General features: G+C 47.9%; 2 protein-coding genes across 2 annotated transcripts; both read right to left on the minus strand.

Annotated features, from left to right (window-relative positions):
* Positions 1 to 1,250: 1,250 nt before the first annotated feature.
* LOC118633772 (keratin-associated protein 17-1) lies at positions 1,251 to 1,643 on the minus strand. The gene is made up of 2 exons (XM_036267740.1): positions 1,412 to 1,643; positions 1,251 to 1,375 (listed from the first exon to the last, which is right to left on the minus strand). Exons 1-2 carry the CDS (start codon positions 1,641 to 1,643, stop codon positions 1,251 to 1,253), a joined length of 357 nt encoding a protein of 118 aa, XP_036123633.1.
* Positions 1,644 to 14,926: 13,283 nt separating this feature from the next.
* LOC118634046 (keratin, type I cuticular Ha3-I) lies at positions 14,927 to 20,145 on the minus strand. Its single transcript, XM_036268361.1, has 7 exons — positions 19,746 to 20,145; positions 18,127 to 18,209; positions 17,476 to 17,632; positions 15,857 to 16,018; positions 15,647 to 15,772; positions 15,256 to 15,476; positions 14,927 to 15,069 (listed from the first exon to the last, which is right to left on the minus strand). Exons 1-7 carry the CDS (start codon positions 20,091 to 20,093, stop codon positions 14,952 to 14,954), a joined length of 1,215 nt encoding a protein of 404 aa, XP_036124254.1. The 5' UTR covers positions 20,094 to 20,145; the 3' UTR covers positions 14,927 to 14,951.
* Positions 20,146 to 26,579: the final 6,434 nt, after the last annotated feature.

Consider the following 26,579-nt stretch of genomic DNA (forward strand, 5'->3'; position numbering starts at 1 on the left):
ATTTTAACCTTCCAGCTGAACCCACACGTGCCGTGGTCAGGCCCCACTTAGCAGACGGATGCTCATCCTTCTCATCCCTGGGCCTCAGGCAGAAGAAATACAGCCGGTTCCAGAACACAAAAACCCAACCCAGAAAAGGGAGCCTTTGCCAAAGCATGATACTGGAGGAAGGACCTGGACTTCCCAGAACAGCCTCGGAACCTGTGTGTTGTCAAATTTTTGCTACAGGAATCCCTCCCATTCAGAACCAAGGGTGTCTTACTAAGCTTTCTCCTTTGACTTTGTCCAAAGTTCTGACCGAACCTGAAGCCTCCACTAGAACCATTCTAGGAGAACTACAAGGCAGAAGGAAGCCTTGCACCTCGCTCTGGGTTAAACTTAGCCAGCATCCGCATTTACCTGGGAGCTTTAAAAAACGCAGGTCCCAGGGCCTCCACCCTAGGGCTAATGGGTAAACTCTCTAGCAGCAAAGCCCAAGAATCTGTACTCTTTTTTTGCAAATTGTATTAATTTATTTTTGTTACAGATGTTTCTCCTTTTCCCCTCCTAAGGATCTGTACTTTTAAAAGCCTCCCCAAGTGAATCTCGTGTAGCACATGGTCGCTTCAGTCTACATGTATGGTTCTCGGACTTCAGTGCATAAAAACATCTGGGGCTCTTGTTCGAAAAAGATTTCCAGGCCGCCGGCCTGTGGGTGCTGACTCTGCCTGTCTCCACTGTAACCACCCGGGTGGTTCTGATGCAGGTGATCCACCAACTGCGTCTCAAAGCCCTATCGTGGACACCACAGTACATTTTTTCTGGCCCAGCGCCCAAGAGCGGGCCAAGAAAGAGGCAGCAGAACTAAGTTGGTGCCGGCATGCTCAAATTTATTAAAAAGTTAACAAAGAGGAATGATTTTTGCACCTCAAAAGCAGCAGAAAGCTGAAGAGGTCAGTCCCCCCGACGCCGTGAAGGAGAGGATGCCTTATGGTGACAGGACATTGAACTTCATGAAAATCAAGCCATGTGGGGTCACCCTTTCAGTTTCGGGGATCCCTCTGGATGGCGCCCCGTTTTAATTCCTCACCAGCACATGGCTCTCGTTCTCAAGGCCTTGAAACACCATGGCGGGCGCTGAAGAACAAGCCTCCTCTACAAATAACACGAGGCAGGCCACTGTCTCGGAAGGTCCTGGAGCCAGGGGTCTCCCCTGGAGCCGATGGAGGCTTTCCCTGGGACGGCCTCGGCGGACGGGACAAGGGCGGTCTTCACTTCGTGTCGCAGACAGGCGTGGGCTGGCAGCACACCGGGCCGCAGCAGCCAGCGGAGCTGCAGCAGCCGGAGCCGCAGCAGCCGGAGCCGCAGCAGCCGCCGCCGCCCCCGCAGCCGCCACCTCCGCAGCCACCGCCCCCGCAGCCGCCGTCCCCGCAGCCGCCGTCCCCGCAGCCAGATCCGCAGCAGGAAGACCCGCAGCAGGAAGACCCGCAGCAGCTGCCTCCGCCTCCGCAGCCGGAGCCTCCGCAGCCGGAGCCTCCGCAGCCGCAGCAGGAGCCGCAGCAGCCGCAGCAGGAGCCGCAGCAGCTGGGCTGGCAGCAGCACATCTCACAGCAGTCTTGCTCCTGGGTGCAGCAGGCGAAGCAGTCCCCTGGGCAGCACCCCATGATCCCGGCGGGTCAGGGCGCACAGCAGCAGCGCGGCCGTGGTTCCCCAGGTCTGGCCGGCACCGGCTGGACAGCAGCTTTTATATCCCCTCCGCAAGGGTGTTGGCGCAAGGGACGGATATTGGCTTTGTTGTTATTTATGCCAGCTTCCATAGAACGTCTCATTAGCTGCCTGTTTATTTTCCAGCCCTGAGTACCTCAACTCATAAAAAGGCCCCACTCCTCCCAGTGCTATTTGTCCAGAGGGTAAAAATACATCTTCCCAAAGACCTGTCATCACGGTCACACATGGGCCAGCCATCATTAGCCATGCTGGAGCGAGGAGCCCGGCAGGCGCAGGCTCCGGCGCACGGGCTCCCCTTCACAGCTTTCCTGGCGCAGGTGGGCTGCTGGCCCTTTGTGTCATGGGTGCTGTCCCGGGGGGAGAAAAGGGGGAGAGCTGGATGGCCTGCGCCTTCTGCCACAGAAGAGGCTGCCCGGGAGGTCTGGTCACCGGGCCCCTCCCCGCTGGAAGTGGCACCTTCCCCGGCCCATGTGAGCAAGGCAAATATTTGTGTGTGTGGTATGTGGAGTGTGCCGCACGTTTGTTTGGGCTTGGTCAGTGACCATCAATCACGAGTAATAACTGCTCTGTGAAATGGAGAGAGACTCACCATAAAACTGCCAGAGGCAGGGGAACCACATTCTCTGGGCTGTGCGAGGAACTGAACACTCACCCTCCTCTCTAAGTGGGCTGGGAGACGGTGGTCAGAACCTGCAACACCCCAGCCCCAGCCCTCTCCTTGGTAGGAAGAGCAGGAGGAGATGGAGGAGGAGGAGGAGGAGGAGGAGGAAGGGGAGGAGGAGATGGAGGAGGAGAAGGAGGAGGAAGAGTAGGAGGAGATGGAAGAGGAGGAGGAGGAGGAGGAGGAAGAGTAGGAGGAGATGGAGGAGGACGAGTAGGAGGAGATGGAGGAAGAGCAGGAGGAGATGGAGGAGGAAGAGGAGGAGGAGATGGAGGAGGGGGAGGGAGAGGTGGAGGAGGGGGGAAGAGGTGGAGGAGAGGGAGGGAGAGGTGGAGGAGGAGAAGGAGATGGAGGAGAAAGAAGGAAGGAATGGAGGGAGAGAGAAAGGAAGGAAGAGGGAGAGAAAGAAAGAAGGGAAGAAAGGAGATCATTGAGCATCCAAACGCTGCATTAAAATGGGAATGTCGTGCACTTTTCTTAAGACCATCTGGCAGAATGAGAGAGTACACAATACCCAGAGTATCATCCGGTGAATGAAATGCCATTGGAAGACTAGAATCCACAGAGAATTCAGATTCATGTGTAAATTCTGAATGGATCCAATTTCCTGTCTCCACGTGGGCTTTGGTACCTTGTCACCTTCTTGGAATGATAATCACAACCCTGGAGCCCATAGACTTGGTCCTCAGGAAGGCAGCACCAGGGTGGGAGGCGGGTGGAGAGTGGCGGTGGGCTTGGAGATCTGGATCAAGGGACACAGTCCTTCCTATTCAGTGTCCTCTCTTTAGATGAGCCTGGAGGTAAGGCAGCTTCTAGAAAGGGCTAGAAGTACTGAACACCAGGAGATGAGGGGAACGGAGACAGGGAGAAAGGACAGGTTACTTGGATCTGCTCGGATCCTCAGTGCTGCACAGGATGTGGAATTTTAGAACTGGGAGGAACCCCGAAAGATGATGTGGCCCAGGGTTTCTAAACCAGATTTTACAATCAGAATTGCCGAGGGGACTTTTGAAAAATACAGATTTCAACGTGCACCCAGTTCTGTTACCTCAGAAGATGTGCTCTTGAGAGCTTGAGAAGCTATACGTTTGAAAGTTTCCCAGATGACTCAGATTATCAAGTAGGTTAGGAAACGCTGATATAATTTAATGCCGCCATGACCATCACCTGCAAGCACTTTTTTATACAAGAGATGATAGCAGGGCCCAGACAGGACACGTTCATGATAGACTTGCCCACGAATGCCCTGTTTCCTGGTCCAGTGTTCCTCCCAGCACTCCGCATCCACAGATGGACACCTCTGGGTAAGTATAATACAGCGATGTTCACCGCACACGCATTCTTTTCATTTTTTTTAAAATAACAGGTGATGCCTTCATGTGGTCAAGAGGCAAAAGGATGCAGTGAACAGTCTCCCTTCTCTTCCTGTGTCCTGCCAGGCCTGCCTCTCACTCACCCTCCCTCTGTCCCCGGCATTAGTTAACCCCTTGTGCCTGAACTTCCTCCTCTATGACATGGAAACTATGATAATAGTAGCACCAATGTCATAGGGCTGCTCTGAAGGTTAGATGAGCTAGTGTACTGCAAATGCAAGCAGTTAGAGCAGCGAGTGGCCACATATCGTTTGATACACATTAGCTATTATTTATATACATACAGTTAGATATATATATGATATATTTATATATCTAGTTCATTACACAAATGGTAGCATAATATATATGCTCTTAACATAAAATATGTTCTTAACTCTTTTTCTTCTTAAAAAGATGGCTTAGAACTCATTCCGTATCAGTGCATAAAGTTCTTTATAGTATTCTTTTGTCACTTATTTAACCAATTCTCTCTTGAAAGACATTTGCTTCTAATTTCTAATATTTTGCTATTATAAAATTTATCTTTTTTAATATTTGCTATTATACAATTTTGCGTATCTTTATATATCCCATAAATTCTTGGAAGAGAAATTTCTGAGTCAATGAATTATTGTATTTGTAATTTTTTTAATTTATTTTTATTGTTGAAAGTATGACAATTGTCCCCCTTTTTGCCCCCCACTGACCCCCTCCACCCCAGTCCAGCTCCCTCCCCAAGCCTTCACCGTACTATTGTCTGTGTCCATTGGTTATGCATATATGCATATAAGTTCTTTGGTTCATCTCTTCCCACCCCCTCCCCCCTTCCCTCTGAGATTCATCAGTGTATCTGTAATTTTGATGGATATTACCAGGTTACCCTTCATAAAGGTTGTACCAGTGTACACTCCCATTGGCCATGTGCAAGAGTACCTGTCTCTTCACGCTTTGCCAACACAATGTGTTATCAAATTTGGACCTTGGCAGTCTGATAGGAAAAGGATATGATCTTGAAATAGTTTTAATTTGCATTTCTATTATTACAAATAAAATTAAGCACTATTTCATATGTTTAAATGCTATTTATGTTCCTTTTTCTGTGAATCATCTCTTCCATTGTCCATTTCTCTATTGGATTGTTGGTCTTTTTCTTTGATTAATAGGACTCTTTTGTGAAATAGAAAATAAAAGTTTTGTCTGTATTATGAGTTAAAAATATTTTTCCCAGGTTGTCATTATTCTTTAACACTGTATTTAAATAATAACAACAGCAATAATAATAATAATGTTTACATTATAAATTTCATACCTGCTTATTGTAGAATTTCTGAAAAGTCTAAAATAAAGACAAGAAAATAAAAATCATCTGTAACACCACAACCATGATATTTACTCCTAAAATTCTTATTACCCTTTTAATGTTTTTTTCTGAACATTTGCATATAAATACTGATATGAATATAAATGTGTATACCTACAGATTATATACATATAAGTCCATATACATCAGGTACAAATTTCTAAATCCATGTTTCAAGGTATGTTAAAAATGTATAACTATTTTTCTCTAAGTCTGCTTAAACCATTTCAAACCTTCATTCCAGCTTATGGGAAAAGAAAGTCGGTTCTGAATAAGGTCAGAAATCATTCAGGGTTTCTCCCTCCCATCCTTTTTCTGGAGATCCTATCCGGGTTGGGGGGGCTTAGATAGTATCATAGCACAAAAGACCATGGCCACTGGTTCATGGTGGACATCCACTGAAATGTACATGATCCTCTCCTATCCCCGGCCACCGTCCTCCCTCTGACGGCACGAGCTGGCCTATCTGAGTTCTCCCTGCTCTCCACAAATTCTGCATCCTTCCGTCGCCCCACCCAGGAGACCTAACATCTTCTCTGTCACTTTCCTCCACCACGAAAGTCTGTTTTGAATTGCATAAGCTAAGCATTGACGTGAGTCATTCTCTCTGCATTTCTACAGTAACAGCCCTACCCTGAGACAGTGAACATTACAAAAACCCCGCTGACACCCGAGTCGTGAGGAAAGAGCAGAAGTGACAGAAACTACAGAAGAGAGTTGAGACCAGTGACTATTTTAAGGTTTCATCCTGACACATAGTTTTACAAAATCAGAATCATACTATGTAAATTGATTTATGCACTGAATATTGTACTTAACCTAAGGACATGCTCATAAATGTGTTGACTATTAAATAGTATTAACATTTGAGCATTTGTATTTTCACGTGGATTTAAATCTTCCCTACTGTTAGACATCTAAGTTGTTTCCGGGTTGCCAATATTAAAAGCAACACACTGAAATGAATGTCCTTAAATGTGAACCTTTATGCATCTTTCTCATCTCCTGAAAATAAATTCCTAGAAATGTGATCACTGAATCTGCAGCATGCTAATAATTTTAAGGTATGAATGAATATTTTAAAATCATCCTCCAGAAAAAGTGTCCCCATTTGCACAAAGCCTTCACCAATACCAGTTCTTTCTTTTTAATTAAATTTACTGGGGTGACATTGGTTAATAAGATTACATAGGCTTCAAGTGTACATTTCTATGGTACAGGATCTGTATATTGTATAGTGTGCTCACCACTCAAAGTCAAATATCCTTTTGTCCCCATATATTTGTCCCCCTTTACCCTTTGCTACCCCCCCATCCTCCTCCCCTCTGGTCACCATCAAACTGTTGTCTGTGTCTATGAGCTTTTGTTTTTCTTGTTTGTTCATTTGTTGCTTTTAGTTTTATATCCTTCATATGAGTGAAATCATATGGTTCTTGACTTTTCCTGTCTGACTTATCTCTTTGTCAAGAGATTTGCCATGATTCATAGTCCAATCATGAAATCTCATTGTAGTAGTTGTTTGTACTTATTTCACTATTAGTGCATTTATTTCGTAGACCACTTATATATTTTTTGGGAGGAATTATCTGCACATGCCAATTTTTCTGTTAAGCTATTTTTTTCTCATTTATTTATAATAGCTTATTTTACGCTACATATATTAACTTCCCTTTCTGTCACTCACACACGTTGCAAAATTTGTCCCAGGGTATCATTTCTTTTTCATTGTGTCTACGATATTTTTATACATATAATTTTCTTTTTATATAGGAAAATCTACTTATATTTTTCTTTCTGCTGCTTTTATGTTTTGAAACTTCTTCATCATCCCCAAAATGAGATAGCTATTAACTTTATTTTAGTTTAGTTTTTATAGTTGCATTTTTTTTTTTAACACTTAATGCTGTTATCCATTAGGAATTTATTTTGAGGTGTGGCAGATGCTGCTTTAAAAAAAAATGTCCTGGTGTTCCTAATTGGGGGACTCGGTGCATAGTAAATGGATGCTTAGTGTACAATAAAGAACAAGGCGGGGGGGTACAGTGGAGCACTTAAAACCCTGGGCATGGCATCTGTTCTGGCGGCCTCTAGTGTTCATCAGGTGACATTACACATGCAGCTTCTGGTGCTTCTTTTTGAGGCCATCAGAAAATTAAGTCAGGATTCCGGCTTCACCAGAAGCAACTCAACAAAAACTTGGTTTGATGTGAGAAGCTTATTCTATTACATGGCACTGATTTAAATCATGTGTTCAGTCAACCATCTCTTGGCAAAAGCAAAGGGGCATTATCAGCCCCTCCAATTATACCAGGTACTGCCCTCAGCACTTTATGTGTTTTCTTGGTTAATACCCAAGATAACTCTATGCGGTAAGTACTGTTATCCTTATCTTGTACACAAGGAAGCCGAGGCTCATGGCAGTCAGCTCCTTTAACTAGAAGATGCAGGGCTTGGACTTGAAACCAGATCTGTCTGCATCTGAAGCCCATACTCCTCCCTCTATGTCAACCTTTCCTGAGGAAACCAGAGAAAACTGCCTCTTTGTCTTCAGGTAAGTCTGAGAGTAAGAGTACGTTCAAGAGATTGTCAGCTTCACAACCACAGAGACCACAGCTATTTTAGTCACCAGTTGACATTCGTGGTTACTGTACGGCAGGCACTCATAAATAGTTACAAAGTGAATGAACACATAAAATCATAACCGAATGTGAGCTGACCCGCTGTCATGCACTACAGTCAAAATGTCAACTGGAAGAGAGTGGCATCCGCCGTTCCTCACTCACCTGTCACTGCTCTGCTCAGTGGGGTCTGGGAAGAGCGCCATCCTGCGGGACCCGCTGCATGTCCTGCGTCTGCTCCACCGCATGGAGTCCACGTGACCGCTGGACACCCATGACCACTGAGCACTTGAAACGTAGCTAATGTGATGGAGAAGCGGAGTTTTTAACTGTAGTTCATGTTCATACGTTCATGTTGACACGGCCACACGTGGCCAGTGGCTGCTGAATTGGACAGTAGAGCTCCGGGGTTCTGTTTCCGATCATGCGCCAAGCTAGGGTGACTGGATGGCCCTGTACCATGAAAACAACTAAGTATGCTGTTTTTCCATTTTTAAAAATTTGAATCTTCTTAAGGCATCAAAGAACTGAGAAGATAGTACAAATTGTCAAGAAATTATCAAAAACCTAAGTCATTGATAGATACTCAGAGAGATGAAGTGAGTACCAAAACTGCTTCTCCCTCAAGGGTGTCTGCTGAATTAGACAAACTTGAATTACGGTTTTCATGACCTCTCAGGGAACAGAAAATAAATCCAGGTCCCGCCCATGGTAGAGACTCCCTTCCATAAAGCTGGGACCCCCAAGGGTGTACTGGTGAGCCATAGATAATCTCAGCCCAGCCTCTCCTACTGCAGGGCACTGGTCTTGCACATTACCTGCCTAATTCCAAAACCCCTGGCCATGAATTTAAAGAGACCTCTGACCAGTAGTGCCTGAGTGCACCGGCAGGGGGACTGCACTGCTTTCTGGAGGAGCACGCCATCATCCTACCTCAGTGAGGTCCCACACATAATATTCCAGAGACAATGAAGGTGGCAATCATTAGTGGTGTTCACCGACTGTTTCTACCTCTCTGCCTTTCAGAAATGTGGCAGGAACGCTCTTCTCCACTCCCCTTGAAGTTGGGCATGACTAAGCGACTTGCCTAATAACATGTAATTAACCAAAGACCAAAGCTGCATGAGTCCCTGCAGCGTTTGCCAGCCTCCCAAGCAGATCTGTGGAAGTCCAGCTAGAACTGGAGGTAAGTATGATGGCTGGAGCCTCCTAATGGCCTAGGTTGGACTTAGAGCATCAGCAAAAAATAAACTCTTGTTGTGATAAGATCTGGGAAATTTGAGAGTGGATTGTTACTGTGGTAACTGTAACTTAGCCTGTCCTGCCTGATGCAATGAACAACTCGCAGTCACTCATGACTAAGCACACAAGGAAACAAGGTACCATGAGTGAGAACCAGCAGAAACAACAGAGCGTAAACAGGCCACAAAGACTTCAGATACTGGAATTGTCAAATACAAATTATAATACAGTATGTCACTGTCTTTCAAGACACAAAAGATAAGCTGGAGCATATCTGCAGGGCTGGTCTTTAGAAATAACAGCTGACAAAGAAAGTTAGCCCTGTTTAGACACCCAGAGAATTTCATGGATGCTGCGAAATAGAGATGTAATTGTCTGAAGCCTTCATTTGGTTGCTACCCAAGGTGAAGACAAACCAGAGGCCCCAGAGCGAGTCCTTGTTCTGGTCTCTACTGCTGCATAGCAAATGCTCCAAATATAGTGCTGCAAATCAACAAGCATGTTACTCTGCTCACGGAGGCTGGGGGTCAGGGATTCCTGGAAGGCACAGCAGAAGCCCGTCTCTGCTCTGTGATGTCAGGTGCATCATCTGGAAAGGGTGAAGGATGCTTGGGCTTCCCCAGGGCTGTCTGGGTCTCAAGCAGCCCAGGAGAACCAGACGGAAGCTTCTGCTCCTTCATGAACGATGCTCAGAAGCCACAGAGTGTCACTACCTCTGCAGTCACAAACTGACCCAGGTTTCAGGGGAGGGTCTATGAAAACAGGAAGACTAGCTCTTGTAAGAAGAGCATGGAGATGAGATAATGTTGGCCCTGGCCAGATGGCTCGGTTGGTTGGAGCATCATCCTGTACATCAAAAAGGGGTTTGATTCCCGGTCAGAGAACATGCCTAGGTTGCGGGTTGGATCCCTAGTCGGGGCGTGTACAGGAGACGACTGATCTCATGTTTCTCTCTCACATTGATGTTTCTCTCTCTCTCTCTCTCCTTCCCCCCTTCTCTCTCTCTAAAATCAATAAAAACATATACTCAGATGAGGACTTTTTTATTTTTTTTTAATCCTCACTCGAGGACATTTTTTTTTTTTGCATTTATCTTCAGACAGAGCAGGAAGGAGAGAGGAAGGGAGAGAGAGAGAACCATCGATGTGAGAGAGACCCATCAAGTGGCTGCCACCCACACGACCCCAATGGGGCCAGGGACAAACTGCAACCGAGGTACATGCCCTTAGTGGGAACCGAACCCGGGACTTTCTGGTCCGCAGGCCGACGCTCTAACCGCTGAGCCAAACTGGCCAGGGCCGGATGAGGACTTTTTTAAAAAACAGAGAGATCACGTTGCCCAATCTCTCCCCCTTCCCAGGTGATCTCTTCCCTTGTCTGTGGGATGCTAAGGGCCTACAGTCGACGTCCTCTGCCTCTTTCCTCTCCTTTCTCCCCAACAACAAAACCAAGACGTATCTGGTGTCAGCCATTTCCTGAGTTTCACCAATAACCCTTTGACTGAACCACACGTTACATTCTCACTCTCTGTTTTGTTTCTCTGTCTCTCTGTCCCTCCCTCACTCCCTCCCATAAACAAGAAACTAGAGGGATTATTCGAAGGAAGTTGAAGGAAGGAGGAGAGAAGCCTTCTGAACTGACAGTGAAAACAAATTTAATTCACAACCTCCAGGTTCACTGAAGCCTGGGGAGAGTGAGAAAAGATGGTCCATGTTGAATGCACGCTCACCTCCGTGCCTGTCTCCTAGTCCCAGGAGAAGCTTCCCGGGCCCGTAGCGTATGTTTGGGGTGTACATGCCACCACCACTCCATGACCTGCCATCATACATATGTGACAAGATTTACCATGGAAACTGGCCCATGTAACCAGGGAGGCTAAGAAGTCCCACGTTCTGTCATCTGCAAGCCGGAGAACCAGGAGAGCCGGTGGTGCGATTCCGTCTGAGTTGAAAACCGGAGGCGCAGAGCCCGACGTCCGCGGCAGAAGGGAATGAAGGCGGCACACCCGCTGCGTTCGGTTCTAGCAGGGCCATCCGCGACCCAGTGCCCCTGCCCCGCCACGGAGGGCGCTGGTCTCTCCTCCAGGAACGCGCACAGACACGCCCAGACATCACCTTTACCAGCTCTCTGGGCCTCCCTCAGCCCCGGCAGCACGGAAAACCAGTCGCCTCCATTGTTCTGTCTACTTCTATTGTAAAAGTTCTGACCGAGAAGAACACACGGGAAGATGTTGTTCATAACAATCTGGAAGCAGTTCTGGGCAGGAAAGTGTCCTGAGTCAGTGACTCCCCTGGACGGGTATCTTAGAGGGGCTCGTCCAGCCACATGTCGTCACCCCTGGTACCCGTACACCTGCTTCTCTGGTGCTTCTCGGGTGGAGAGATGTTCCTGTTTTGGACACGGTGCTTCCCAGCCCATCCTGGAGAGCGGAGTGCTCATCCTGCAGAGATCTTGTGCAGGAGAACCGCAGACTTCTTGTAATAAAGCAGTTAGATGTTTTATAAAGTGACCTTTGACTCACTTGTCCTCTTTATCAGAAGAAGTGTGAAAATCACACACCTCTTTATGTGAGTGCCTTATTGCAAGGACCTGGACAGATGTCATTTGCCACCACTTTGTGGCTGTGGCTCTGGGTGTCCAGGACCAAACACAAGAATGTATAGTCTTCTGGTCACTCAGCCTGTTCTAAGCACCATAGTTTCCATCAGGTAAACGGCTCCGCCAGAGGCACCCGGGGTCCCACAGCCGCCGTGGCCGAAGTAAAGAGAGTAGCTTGTTTTTCCACCCGATTCTTTTGCATTTTGTTTTGTTTTTATAGCAATAAAATACTTTTTCAAAAAACAGCTGCGCATTAAAGCAAACCAAAGAACAGAGAAAGTATATTTTAAAGATCTATGCTACCATACTCAGGATACGTGGCTATTTATATTTTTCCACATTTGCTCTACCTGTGTTAAAAAATCAAATAAATGTTTTTTTCTTTATTGATTTTAGAGAGAGAGGGAGAGAGAGATAGAAACATTGATGAGAGAGAACGTGGATTGGCCGCCTCCTGCACGCCCCCCACTGGGGATCGGGCCCACAACCTGGGGGCATGTGCCCTGTCTGGGAATCGAATCAGCGACCTCTTGGTGCATGGGTCGATGCTCAGCCACTGAGCCACACCGGCCAGGCTCAAGGAAATGTTTAAAAAGAGGCGTTAAAGATAAGACTGAGAACTTCAGACCCATTTACATTCCAGTCTCTTCTTCCCAGAGCCCAACACAGTCATGAAGTTAATATGTTTATCCTTCTAGTGATTTATGCTTTTATAAATGTATGTACAAGTCCGAGATTTTTTTAAACATAGGCATAAACATGAACTAGTACTTTCCAATCAACGTCTTTCATTGGATGTGCAATGTGTGTGAGTTTGAAGGAACTGCTTGGCTCAACCAAGAGTCTCACTCTTCACCAGGTCTACATCTGCTGTTGGCCCCAACCTAACTAGGGAGGGAGGAAAAAACGTTTCAGACACATGTGACTCTCTCAGTCAAAACCCCAAACTTGCCAGAATGGAGACCTTATTTTGTCGCCTTGGGTCAGCTCTACATCCAGCAGGAGGTGCCCGGCCCTCTGCAGGGCGAGAGCACCAGCAGGATGAAGCCGGAGCGTCCAGTCATGGCCTTCAGCGGTGAAGTCTAGTGTCTGATACTGTGAGTGTCAGGTTGCTACTGCAGGAAGGCCATACCGCCCTCGAAGAACACACTGTCAAGGCCGAGAGAGGGGGAATCGCTCCCTTATCATGAGGAAAAAGACAAGCGTGCTTCTGCGTGTTTCCTGTTCTCATGGTCACTCCATCCATCTCCTCCTAATAAGCAAATGCGTGTTTTGCTGTGTCTCATTATTCCAGCCACCTCTCTGTGCTTCATCTGCTTTAAATGGGTTATTCATTTCAGGCAGGCAGATGATGAATTATTTGTGGAGGGTGACTCTAGCAGGACAATGGCTGGATGGAGCCCCGGCCCGGGCTCTGAGCGGGCTGCACGCTGTCTCAAGGCGGCCGCTGCCATCGTAACAGTTGTGCCAGGGCCAGAGTGCCCAGCTGGGGAGCTGTGTGGAGCTGGAGACCAGCGCTGCCCACCAGACCAGGCACCTGTGGGTGTGTCCACCCGGAAAGGGAGCCTTCTCTAACTCACCAGTGGCACTCATACTGGGGACAAGACATGTGCCCGTGACTCGGGCAGACACTGTAAGGAGATGAGAGGATTAGGGGAGCAGTGAATAAAATATCCCCCAAAAAGTACCTGTGCAATCTCATGCTGTTCCCTCATTGTGAAAGGATCCTTGTGACCAAGACAGAACTGCCTTTCTTCTAGTTCTGTAATCACATGTGGGGTGTTCCAGAGAGTTCCCCCACACCTAGTTCAGGTTGAAATGACATATCCCACTTCATCCAGAGAGCAAGGGGTTAGTGGGGGACAGGGCTCACCAGTCCCCTGGGTTTCACAATATTTCTTTTTATACCCCTCAGAAAAATGTGAATGCACACTTATAATATGTTTACTTGTTTTTATGTATTTTATAATATGTATATGTACTACATCTATAAAACATTATGCATATTATAAAATATACACTATACATGACTAATGAAAATGTAAAGGAATAAGTAATCTGTGATAAAACTAAATATTATATTAGTTTTTATTATGAAGTAGATGTAAACATTGGCACTCACAAAATATACCATAATTCAGTGATATGAAAGATGATAGCATATTAACAACATTTTGGTGAGAGATGGTGATGGAAAAGGAGTCTTTTTTAACATTTAGGTTTAAGGACTTGTAACACATTGACTTGAAGATCTAGATCTGTGTCCAATATATTTCTGCTTATGTTAATAATTATAAAATGTTTAATCCAGCCGGTGTGGCTCAGCGGTGGAGCATCAACCCATGCACCAAGAGGCTGCTGGTTCGATTCCCAGTGAGGGGCGTGCAGGAGGCCACCAGCTGATGTTCTCTCTCATCAATGTTTCTAGCTCTCACTCCTTCTCACTTCCTCTCTCTCTAAAATCAATAGATAAAAAATAAAAATTAAAAAATTTTTTTTTAATTTTCACTGCTTGATTCTGATGGCTGTGGGGAAACAAATCTCAAAACTCTCCAATCTGTGGGGAGTGAGTTGGAGAAGACAGGCTTGCTGAGTGTATTTGCCCCGGTTCTCTCTGGGTTACCGTGTTTCACGTTGCCTTCCTCTCAGGATGCACTTCCTCCTGTGTTGACCTGTTTCTGTGATTCTCTCACACATTCCCCCGAAGAGCCTGGCAGAGAATGTTTGCGGATGCTCTCCTGGGCCCACCATTCCGGTCCCACGACCCTCTTCCCAGACAGGAAATCCACATCAGTGGGTGGGTGGTATCAGGTGGGAACTTGGCCTTTCAGAGAAGTCACAGACCGTATATTGGGGTGAATGACCCCTTCCTCTGATGGAGAAGCACTGGCTACTCATTATTTTTACAGGACACCCAATTATGGAATTGATGAACAAAAAGGACAACGATCAATTGTGTGCCAGATTAAGAGTTTATTAGGAGGGATCTTTTATTGCATCTCCAAAGACCAAAGAGTGACAGGGAAGGTTTCTTCCAGTTATGTTCAGTTTCATAGTGTGCCCATCAGCAGTATCACATATAATGTAATCATTTTCAAATAACATCTAAAGAACCTGTTAAATAAAGCATAACACATTATGCAAATGTGTCACTGTGGTAATAAATATTATCTGATCCTGTGATAGATGTCTCTGTGTCTCAGAAGACAGAGATAGTAGGTAGGCTCTGCTGTCTCTTATAGTGAAGAATCAAGCCAGGACATTCAGCAGAAGCCTAGAAGCGGACCCTGGAAGCTGGCGCTGATAGAAGTTTCTTCCGTTATCCCAAGTGGTCACTGTTGGAGATGTTTGGATGAAGTAGCGTTGACGTGTGACTTCGGAGCCCTTCCCCTCCTCCCGGCACCGAGGCCCTAGCACACAAAGGTACTGCAAGGCCCACACCGGACACGCTGGGCACAAGGATTGGAGACACAGGGTCCGATGGGCTTGTCACATGCATTGGTTGTAGCACACGGGTTGCAGGGGAGACTGCAGACAAAACCGCAAGTTAGGTCGGAATGAGCTTAAGAAACGGGAAGATACTAAATACACTTTATCTTCCTTCCTTTGCTGCCAACCAAAAGCTCAGAGTTATAAATTCATTTCCATCGAGAAGACTTGTCCTCCCCAGAGCAAATGTGCCCTCAAGGAAAGACCAACTAGCTTCATACTCACTTGCAGTCCTCGCTGTCCAGCAGGCCCCGGTACGTGTTGATCTCACACTCCAGCCGGGCCCGCACGTCCAGCAGCACCTGGTACTCCTGGTTCTGCCGCTCCAGGTCGGCCCGGATCTCCGCCAGCTGGGACTCCACGTTGGTGACCATGCACTGCACCTGGGCCAGCTGGGAGCTGTAGCGCGCCTCCGTCTCCGTCAGCGTGTTCTCCAGCGAGTCTCTCTGCGTGGGGAGGATGAACAAGGTCACAGAGCTGCTCCTTCAACACGTCCCTCCGTAGGGTTCCACGGAAGTCACGAGCTTCAAGAATAGGGAGACTGGGACCCACGGGGCAGCTCAGGGACTCACTCCCCAACCTCACTCTCTCACCAGGAGGTCTGAACGAGACCCACCAGGTTGTGCTGGGCCTGCAGCTCGATCTCCAGGGCGTTGACCGTGCGTCTCAGCTCGATGATCTCCGCCTGGCAGGTCTGCAGCTGCTCCGAGCTGGACACCACCTGCTTGTTCAGCTCCTGGGTCTGAAACGCCAGAGGGAAGAGACAGGCTCAGACCCTGCCTCAAGGGCCCCAAGGTCCTGCGTGGCCACGAGCTGAGGTGCCCACCTGGTTGGTGTACCATTCCTCCACGTCCCTGCGGTTGGTCTCCACCAGGGCCTCATACTGACAGCGGGTCTCATTGAGCACGCGGTTCAGGTCCACGGTGGGCGCAGCGTCCACCTCCACGTTGAGGCGGTCTCCAATCTGGCAGCGCAGGGTGTTGACTTCCTGGTGGTAGATTTAAAATATTTGAACAGTATTTATTAAATTTCAAAGATTTAAATTTTTAAAGTATCAGGGAATTCGGACCTTCTCTTAAGAATGCAATCCAGCCCTGGCCAGTTTGGCTCAGCGGTTAGAGTGTCAGCCTGCGGTCCAGAGAGACCCGGGTTCGGTTCCCGCTAAGGGTATGTACCTCGGTTGCAGTTTGTCCCCGGCCCTGGTTGGTCGTGTGGGTGGCAGCCACTCGATGTGTCCCTTTCACGTCAATGTTTCTCTCTCTCTCTTCCTCTCTCTCCCTCCCACTCTATCTGAACAAAAAATGGAAAAATGTCCTCGGGTGTGGATAAAAAAAAAAAGAATGCAACCCAGCTTGTGATCCTTCATAATCTCTCAACAGCTCAGCTCCCTCTGATCCCCTCGTTAACTGGGTTCTCTATTCATGACTAATCTGTGTATTTCACTCCACAAGGTGCTTTCAAGTCCATGACCTCTTTCCGCCCCCGTCTTCAGTGTGCCACTGCTCATTTAGAAGGTGAGGTGTCGTGGACCACGATTCGCTCTGTGGGCCCCAAGCACCAAGTTCAGAGTTTCTGCCGGAATACCATACAGCCCCTGGTGTTGGGTTGTTAACCGTGGGTAATGAAAAGGATCCAGTCTGGGTCAAGAGGAATTCAACAATGCCTACTTCAATCTTCCATCCTGCTCAGAGCACCCTGACCGCTGCCTCGTTGATTCCACCAGTGCAGACTTTGCTGGAGGACATAAGCGTCTGCTCATTTCGCTGCTGACCTCACAGAGCCAACCTTGTGTGGTGCTTGGGCTTAGGCGGATGTCGGACTGATGTGAATTGGGTCTCCACCACTTACTGTGTGGCTTCTAGAAGTTTCTAAAAGCCCCGATTTCTACCTCTGGAGTGCTAAGGCACTTAGTACAACATGTGCTCGATTAGTAGTAACCATCGATTGCCATTGTTCGGGAATCTGAGGTTCGCCTGAAATACTCATCGTCTTTATTGTGCAACCCAGCAGCGGTGGTGGGCATTCCTGCAGTTTCCTGCAGGCAACTCTGACCAGCAAACAGAGCTCTGAGTGAGCAAGGAGAAGGGGTTTTGTTTCCAGCGCAGTCCTCTCTGCTGTGGAGAGGCCTCCCCCCGCCTCTCCAGCTGCTAAGCGCGGAGTTTGGATACGAGGCCTCTGCAGACCCACCTGCTCCGACCTGGAGCCGCGGAGCCCACCTGGTTGCCGACTTTGCTGGTCCCTGGGCTCGCCAACCTCCTTCACTGTCATTCCTGCCTCTGGCAAAAAAATCCTAATCTGCTAACAGGGATTTTAGGTTATTCATTCTCGACAAACCCCTTTTTGTTAGGAGAACGTGTTCTGGCTAGCCAAGCCTCCCCTGCACCCCGAGGGGCTGGAAACAGGCCTCGTCAGGTCCGAGCCTGTCGCTCCTTTTAGGAACCTCACCTGCTCGTGGTTCTGCTTGAGGCAGAGCAGCTCCTCCTTCAGGGACTCCACCTGGGCCTCCAGGTCGGACTTGCACAGGGTCAGCTCGTCCAGGATCCTGCGCAGGCTGTTGATGTCCGACTCCACCAGCTGTCGCAGGCCCAGCTCCGTCTCGTACCTGCGTTACAGACGGGAGTATCGGAGACCGGCCTGGCCTCGGCTCTGGTTTTCGTTGTCAGACACCTGGGAGCTGAGGCTTGTGTTTTTTACAGCCATCTACTACATTTAGGTTTTTAACCCTGAGCAGTAGCTCCTGAAGAAAAATTCACTAGTAATTATTTTCAATAAATAAAGAGCCAGCAGACCGAAGGGGAGAAAAGCCCATGAAAACAGTGAGCTGTCCAAAATTAACACACCTCCCATATTCTCCTCACCGACTTCTGTGCGTAGTAGAGTATTAGGGAGACGGCTCCTGCACTAGATTGGGGGGTTATCGTTCTACAGAGAAGCAGGAATCGGAGTCTGAATCTGGGGAAGAGATCCCCAAGCTCTGGTGAGCCCCGAGACCTTGGGGAAAACATCCAGGGAAACGCTTTGCCAATGTTGGTCGGTGTGGAGACAGCTAAGGGGCCGGGGGAACAGAGGGAAGGTCGCACCCCACTTGCCACTCACTTGGTCCTAAAGTCGTCTGAGGCCAGCTTGGCATTGTCGATCTTCACCACCAGCCTGGCGTTCTCAGACTTGCTACACAGGATCTGGAAGACCCAAAAGGTTCTAGAGTGAGCTTGGTTATTTTTAGCCAGGAGCAATCCCTAATTCATGTACCTGGAAGGAGCAGAACGAGAAAAATCATGGTGGATCTTAGACACGGTGATTAAATGCTATCCATGTGCTCAACCAACATTTGAGAAATTAAATTTGAAAAGAACACCAAAATAGGCAAGAAAACTATCAGCAGATAAATGATCTTTCTTTTTCTTTCCTAATAAGCAATACTGAGAAACTGATAATAAATAACATTTAAGTTTTAAAACTTACTATATGTCTGGCATGCTTCTATGAGCTGAGGATACAGAACTGAGTAAGGCCCTGGCCAGTTTGGCTCAGTGGTTAGAGCATTGGCCTGCGGTCCAGAGAGGCCTGGGTTCGGTTCCCGCTAAGGGCATGTACCGCGGTTGCAGTTTGTCCCTGGCCCTGGTTGGGTCGTATAGGTGACAACCACTTGATGTGTCCCTTTCACATCGATGTTTCTCTCTCTCTCTCTCCCTCCCACTCTATCTAAACAAAATATGGAAAAAATGTCCTCGGTTGAGGATTAAAACAAACAAACAAACAAAAACTGAGTAAGCACTAGAGCCTGCTCTCAAGAAACTTCGAATCCAGTGAAGATCAATATATAAACTAGCATTTGGGGGTAGGGCGGGTCAGGGAAGCAGCCACGCCCTCCTGGCCACCCAGGATGGCTTGGCACTATGTCCTGGTAGGTAGTTTTCACTCTTTCTGGTTTTAGCTAACCATAGTATGCCCTTGCTGGACGGTGCACACCAGGAGAAGCCCAGAGGCATCCAGGTCAGGACGGTGAAGTCAGGAGGTTAGACCCCACAAGAGGACGGCCACAGGGGGTCAGAGCAGTCAAAAGTCCAGATGAGGGCCCTGGCCAGCTTGGCTCAGCGGTTAGAGCGTCAGCCTGCGGTCCGGAGAGACCCGGGTTCGGTTCCCGCTAAGGTCATGTACCTCGGTTGCAGTTTGTCCCCGGCCCTGGTTGGGTTGTGCGGGTGGCAGCCACTCAATGTGTCCCTTTCACATCGATGTTTCTCTCTCTCTCTCTCTTCCTCTCTCTCCCTCCCACTCTATCTGTACAAAAAATGGAAAAATGTCCTCGGGTGAGAATAAAAAAAAAAAAAAAGTCCAGGTAAGGGAGGGAGAGAGAAAATGGTCCAGTCTTCACAAAAGGTCCCGCTCCCTCAGCTCCCTTCTCAGACTCAGTCTTTTCTCTCACCCCAGGGTAATAATTCTGGAGCTTGGCAAATGCACAGAGCATCCAGAGGCAGCTTTTAATTACAGCGTATTTATGCAAAGTGCTGCTCCCTCCACAGAGACTAACACTATGCAAATATTCAGACTAACAGTCCTGAGCCTAGAAGAACAGGGGCCTCGAGGAAACAAAATGGAAAAGCCAGGCTTGAACCCCTGCATGTCAGTCACCCTAAGAACTCATCTTGTTTCTGAATCATATCTCAAATCCCCTCCCTGCAAATTCCCGCCCAGGCAGTGAGGTGCCCACCCCTCACCTTCTGCTGCAGCTCCTCGATGGTCCGGAAGTAGGACTGGTAGCTGGGGCACATCAGGGGCTCCTGCTGCTGGCACCGGCCCTGGATGAGGCTCTCCAGCTCCGCGTTCTCCCGCTCCAGCTGCCGCACCTTCTCCAGGTAGCTGGCCAGGCGGTCGTTCAGGAACTGCATGGTCTCCTTCTCGCTGCCATTGAAGGAGCCCTCGCAGAACCAGCCGCAGTTGCCCACGTTGGCGGGGATGTTGCAGGCCCCGGGCAGGGGGATGTTGTGGCAGCTGGGGGCCACGCAGGGCCGGGCCGGGCAGCCGGAGCGGCAGCTGAGGTTGGGCAGGCAGCAGCTGTAGGGCATGGTGCCGGGAGGGAGCGAGGCGCCGGCCGAAGACGGAGTCCCAGTTCTCCAAGGAGCGTGTGGGTCCCCTACTTCTGGGAGCATTTATACTCCTTCCGCCGAGGGTGTGGACATGGAAGGCAGCGTTTTGATTCCTACATATTATTTGGTGATTGTCAAAAGCCCTTCCCCTCGGTTTGTTATGTTTCCTCAGAAGAGTCCCTCACCTCATAAAAGTCTTGACTCGGGCTTCTCTCTTATGCAGGACTCCTCGTCCATGCTGAGCGTCTGAAGTAGGAGCTTCACAGTGTGGCTTCAAAGAGCTGGCCCCATCGACGCCCTGGCCTTTATGAGTAGGTGTGGTGGGCCGGGGACACTATTGCTCCTTTGCTTCCTGGCTTCACAGCCCTGACTCCTCGGCAAGCTCTGGCTCTGCTCCCTAAGAGAGAAAATCTTAGCTCCTGCCGGTGTACCTTTCGCTAAGTCAGATTTCCAAATGCCAGATTCCAAATTCATGGTTCTCAGAAAGAGGAATAGATCCCCCTGGAACTGTCCAGACAGCCTGGTTCCCAGTGGCCGTTTCTGGATACGCGGGCACCATCCATATCCGTGGTCATGTCAACCACCCAGATAGCAGATAGTCACCAGGGCACTGTGAGGAATGGAGGGTAAGACCAGGGCTGTGGTCAGAAGGAGATGGCATTTGGTGAGAACCCACACAGGCCCAAGGTGGTGCTAGATCCGAAACGGGATCTCACTCACTCCTCACCATGACCCTTCAAGGATAAGGAATATCATTCCCATTTTACAGATGGGCAAACCGAGGCTTAGAAGGTAGGAGTTAATATGCTGTGAAGCCAGGATGCCAACATGGATTTCTGTTCTTTCCATCATACGATGCTTCTTAAATGAGTGAACTGTTTCCTTCCCTAACTTCTTCCGACCTCAGTAAGTTGGGAAGTTCTGCATGAGAGGAACCGGGAGAAGCTCAGTAAGGACAGTGTGAGCCAGGGAGTGACCGACGAAGGTGGAGGAGAAGCAGGTCTTTGCATCCTCCCCTGCTACGTAGATATAAATGACCTGCCTCCTTTCCTAACTTCTGGCAGATCCTCTCTTCCTCCTCCCCAAGCTCTCATCTCACCTTGAACATGGCATTGTCATGATTCATGTGCCTACCTCTCTCTCTAGACAAGTTCCCTGATGGCATGAAGGACCCTGTACATCTCCTTGAGTTTAGGCTTTATCTTAAAGGCAATGGGGAACCATTGAAGGTTCTAGGGAGAGGAGAGATGTAGTTTCATTCTTGATAAGCTGCATCTGAAGGACCTGTTCAGCAGGTCCTCGGAACTGTCTAGAATCCACGACATGTATAATCCCAGTGCAGGTGCGAGTGTTGGAGCAATGAGCCAAGGCAGAGTGACAAAGAGCGACAGGCTGAGGACCACACTCTGGAAAACTCCCCAACCAGAGAACAGGATAAAGAAAAAGAGTCGGGGAGAAAGGGAGAAATGGTGAGAGAAAATGAAGAGAGCCGGTTCATGGCGTGACGGAGTCAGGGAGGAGAGAGCTTAAAGCGGAGGTGAAGGTCAGAACTGTCAGGTGCTGCAAAGGGGCCCCATAAGATCAGAACCATGGAGAGGGTCTTGGATACATTGGCCAGCAAGTTGCCAAGACCCTTCCAGGGTCACACAGGTGTGCCTACTGTACACAGCACCTGTGCTCTTAAAATAATACCCATTGGACTTCAGTAAACTGAGACTTTAAACACCCTGAGCTATATTCACTGTTTACAGAAGTCCTGCCACAGTCCGTTTGTACTCCAGATCATATATAAAGTTGTGAGCTTTGCTCTCACCCGTACAGACTTTCTTACAATAATGAGTCTGCTTTAAGCAGCTTTAAGTTGTCAGGCTTGTTTGGACCTGACAATTCATCACAGTTGGTAATGTAGGAACCATTACCCAAGAAGCAGAAGCACTCAGAACTGTCCATGTCTGTGACTTCTGTTTTGTTGCAAGGCCTAAGATGAGACATGTTTACTATCCTGAGAGGTGATGAGGAAAGAACTCAGTTGTGTGCCTACATACAGTGCCCAGGGGAGAGGGGCTCCTTACAGCCATCCTAGCAGAGAGCAGAGCAGAACTCACATAAAGGTGCTCAGAGCAGAGTCCAAGCCCCTCAGCTACAGCTGCAGATCCAAAACCAGACAGCTTTGCACCTGGCTTTTCCTTTCCTCCTTCCAGCTCTTCAGGCAGAGCTCAGATGCTAAAATATCAAAAGAGAGAGGGGAAATCTTGGAACAAGAGTGATGGCAGGGATTGTAGTGATGGTCTCATTCAATTTTCTCACTTTATAAATGGAGAAACTGAGTCTCAGAATGGCAAAATGGCTTGCTTAGGGTTTTACAGTTAGACCCCAAATCTGCTGACCACGCCCTCCCCTACAGTCCCAGGCCCCATCAGCATACTGCAGAAATGTTCGATAATTTCACAACCAATCTGATCTGCCATTACCTAGGGACAGAAATTAAAGGAGTGAGGGGGGAGGAAGAAAAAGAAATCTTGCTCTCCATAGGTACGCTTTGTTGAGGAAGAATAAAGGGTGAATGTGGAAAGGCCAGAACTCAGCACTACTAAAGCACTCGGTCGCCTCCCTGATTTCGGCTGTTAACTTTACATTGATGATACAGTTGTATTCCATCCGATACAGAATTGTATCCCACCAGCTGGAGAGACTCGGAATTACAACTGTTCAAATGACGATGACCCTCCTCGACAGCAGTGCACTTACCCAAAAAAAGTACACAAGTAGTCATAACAAAATTAAAAATAATATGATTTTAAATTAGGACAATTGAGAGAGAAACAAAGAACCACACTATAATGATGACACTGGATGCTTTTAAATGGTAAAATTATGAATGCTTTTTTTTTTTTCCTTCTCTACATTTTTTTTTTTGTCTTCTTCAAACTTTTTGAAAACATATATACTACTTCTGCCCGAGAAAAAGACCTAAAATTGACATTAAAACTTCCAAAAGAAAATTCTTACAAGTCTTCTGAAAAAAATCAAGAGTTGCAAAGGGACCCAGGTAAGGCTCTTACCCCAAAGTAATCGTTAAGTTGCCCTTGAGCTTGTTACTCTGGAAATAAAGGCTTTGTCGTGGTTGGCAATCACGCCATATGGTAACCGCTGAGCTTGCCAATCCCCAAAGGGAGCTATTAGGAAGTGATGAAGGGACACTGAGCTCCCTATGGGATCAAACGACGTGCAGCTCATGAACTGACTGATGTGTGGGTCTGAGCCCACGGCCCAAGACGACCGGGTATTTCAGGTTCGCCTCACTAAGCGACAGCCTGAGAATGGATTTCCCACAGACGTATATGACGATGACATTTCTTTTCTGCAAATAGTGTCTAAGTCGTATGGAGTCTAGAACCTTAGAACGTTGGCTCTACCAAGGACCTGGGCAGTCATCTCACCCAAGTCTTTCATTTTGCAGACGGGACAACGCCCACCCAGAGCGGGAAGAAACTTACTGAAGCTCACAAGGAGAGTCTGTGGAAGAGTCCCAAATGGACGAAGGTACATGAGACGAGAGAAATGAGGGACAGGAGACGAGGCTTTGGTCTTTCTTAGAGTGTTGGAACGCAGACCATTGAAAAAAGGACACATCTCTCGAAAGACTGCACCCTTAATGAAAAAGTGAACTAAAAAAATTAAATAAAATAAATTTTAAAAGTATGCTCATTGTTACAAGATTTAAAACAAACACCCCCAAAACTGAACTGGCTCTTATTGGGTTCTACCTTTAAAATAGTATGCTATATTTTGCCCAGCCGGTGTGGCTCAGTGGATTGAGCATCATCCCATGGACTGAGAGGTCCAGGTTCGATTCCCGGTCAGGGCACATGCCCGGGTTTCGGGCTTGATCCCCAGTGCGGCATGTGCAGGAGGCAGCCGATCAGTGTTTCTCACGTCGATGTTTCTATCTCTCTCTTCCTTCCCTCTCTCTAAAAAAATCAGTTTAAAAATATTTAAATAAAATATCATGCTATATTTTTTAAAGCCAGTCACAAAATACCACATATCGTATGATTCCATCCATAGGCAATGTCCAGAAGAGGCAACTCTATAGAGACAGGGGTGGCCTCGGCCTGGAGGGCAGGAGACAATGCAAGTGACTACTAATTGGGTACAACATTTCTTTTGGGGGTGATGCAATATTCTAAAGTTATGGTAAAGGTTATGTAATTCTGTCACTATATTTAAAATCATTGAACTATATACTTTATATAGGTGGATTTTATGGTATATTAATTATATATTTATAGTATGAGTTACATTTCAATAAAGGATTTTTTATCTAAATTTTTTTTTTCTTTATTGACTTTAGAGAGAGAGGACGGGATAAGGAGAGAGAGAGAAACATTGATGAGAGAGAACATCGATGGGCTGCCTCCTGCATGCCCCCCACCGGGGATAGGCCCACAACCTGGGCATGTGCCCTGACTGGGAATCGAACCGGTGACCTCTTGGTGCATGGGTCGATGCTCAACCACTGAGCCATACCGGCTGGGCTCAATAAAGGTATTTTAAAAACTTGATTCAGAAGGAGAAAATAAAATAGGACAGAGCAATGTTCAAAAACTGCAATGGCAGAGAATTTCCATAGGTATTGAAAAACGGCTCAGTTCTAGAAGCACCTCAGTCCTAGGCAGGAAAACAAAACCAGATCATCCCTGGACGAGAGGCAGTGAAGCTACACAACACTAGAAACAAAGAGACGGTCTTAGAAACAGTCAAGGGAGAGGGGAAAGGGATGCTCAACAATAAAACCACAGTCAGATTGACAACAGGCTTCTTAGCAAGCACAACAAAACCCAAAAGACAATGGCGTTTGGGAGGCACCTGTGCCTGATAAAGGCAACTGCAGGTAACCGTGGGGGACAGCGGTCTCAGCGTGTGCAGAGAACTGATGAGATGGCTGGACGAGGGTGTCTGCGCAAGGCACCAGGTGGCTCCTGGGAATGCACTAGCCCCGAAGGGAGGGAGGGAGGAAGGGAGGAAGGCAGGAAGGGAGGAAGGGAGGAAGGGAGGAAGGGAGGAAGGGAGGAAGGGAGGAAGGGAGAAAGGGAAGAGGGAAGGAAAGAGGGAAGGGAGGAAGAAAGGAGGGAGGAAGGAAAAAGGGAGGCAGGGAGGGAGGGAGGCAGGGAGGGAGGCTGGAATGTACCAATTGGGTCTGGGACATTCTGTGCACAGCATGGAGTGTCACTCAGTTATCTCCCAGAGTCACCTGCCAAAGGTCTGGATAAGGGGGCTCCAACGACATTAACAACCATGGAGTAAACATTCGAAGAAGCCGAGTGTGCGAGTTCAAGAATGCAAGACCAACACGGGAGCAGGCATCGTCACCTGTCATTTCCGCATCGGCAAGACTCAATGTCCTCGTTTAAGTCTAAAGTACTTTGTGTGGGGGAGGGGGTCCCCAAATCCAAATTTAGTCCCAGCGGTTAAAACATTCAAATGAGAAGAGAAACACATCAAAAATCTGTTGGGCATTTCTGAACTATAAGAGCTGGTTCTTTCTGCTATCATGAGGTTTTGGTATTGCCCAAAAGAGAGAGTTTCGGGTGCTTGGGGTACGAAGAGCATCATCTCTCCCCAGGAGACAACTTTGAAGGATGCATAAACTCGGTGGAACTTGTTTGAAATCATTGTATTCTCTCGTTGTCACACCTCACATGTCACTGCCATTCAGAGTGAGCTCTGCGTTCAGCCCCCTGATGGTTGCAGCGCGAGCGAGAGAGAAAATTTGCCACGCAGTTCCTGGTACTTGGTTGCTGTCCCTGTTCGCGTAGGCACTTGGGAAATAAAAAGTGGAACTTTCCAGAAATGGTAACCGTTGTATTTTACTAAGTAAGGTCCCATAATGAATATGTTTCTCATATTTCGATGAGGCCTCTTGCCTAAGTGGTCCCACAGGTTTCCTGCCGACCTGAGTGTGTGCTCGGGCTTAATGAATGTCAATTAATGATGACGAGGACCTTTTAGGAGAGGAGGGAATGACGCAGTCTGCCTAAGCCTTCAAGTGGGTTTATAAAAGGCACATAACACAGGGTGAACACTTGGAAAAGAATGAATACACACCATCTCTGCTTTGCAAGAGGAAAGTTTATTGGGAGATATGCAAAGGGACTGGGGAACAGCAAGAACAGGTCAAAGCAACAGAGAGAACCACAACACATCTCAGATGACACCTTCGGGCCCACTGTCAGACCCTCAGGCCACATGACACAGGAGAGCAGCCTTGAATGGGGAGCGTCAGGTGGGTGGGGCTCAGAGCTGCCCACGCCCTGGGCGGATGTGCTTCTTCCAGACCAGGATTAATGTGGGTGTGGGGGGTGGGCCAAGCGGTGATGGTTGTCAGAGAAACGGGCTGGTCCATCCGTGGTCCGTCCGCGGTCCTTCTGTCCTTGTGCAATCCTCCTGCTGCCACCAGAATGT

This window comes from Molossus molossus, unplaced genomic scaffold (assembly GCF_014108415.1).
Source record: "Molossus molossus isolate mMolMol1 unplaced genomic scaffold, mMolMol1.p scaffold_m16_p_19, whole genome shotgun sequence".
Taxonomy (NCBI): domain Eukaryota; kingdom Metazoa; phylum Chordata; class Mammalia; order Chiroptera; family Molossidae; genus Molossus; species Molossus molossus.

Excerpts from the sequence above, each read along its gene's own strand:
- LOC118633772 (XM_036267740.1), bottom strand. The coding sequence starts at position 1,643 with ATGGGGTGCTGCCCAGGGGACTGCTTCGCCTGCTGCACCCAGGAGCAA. Across the intron at positions 1,376-1,411 it reads TGGCTGCGGGGACGGCGGCT|GTGGCGGCTGCGGGGGCGGC; the intron begins GCGGGGACGGCG and ends GTGGCTGCGGAG.
- LOC118634046 (XM_036268361.1), bottom strand. The coding sequence starts at position 20,093 with ATGCCCTACAGCTGCTGCCTGCCCAACCTCAGCTGCCGCTCCGGCTGC. Across the intron at positions 17,633-18,126 it reads TCAGACGACTTTAGGACCAA|GTACGAGACGGAGCTGGGCC; the intron begins GTGAGTGGCAAG and ends TCTGTAACGCAG. Across the intron at positions 15,477-15,646 it reads TGCAGGCCCAGCACAACCTG|AGAGACTCGCTGGAGAACAC; the intron begins GTGGGTCTCGTT and ends CTCCCCACGCAG.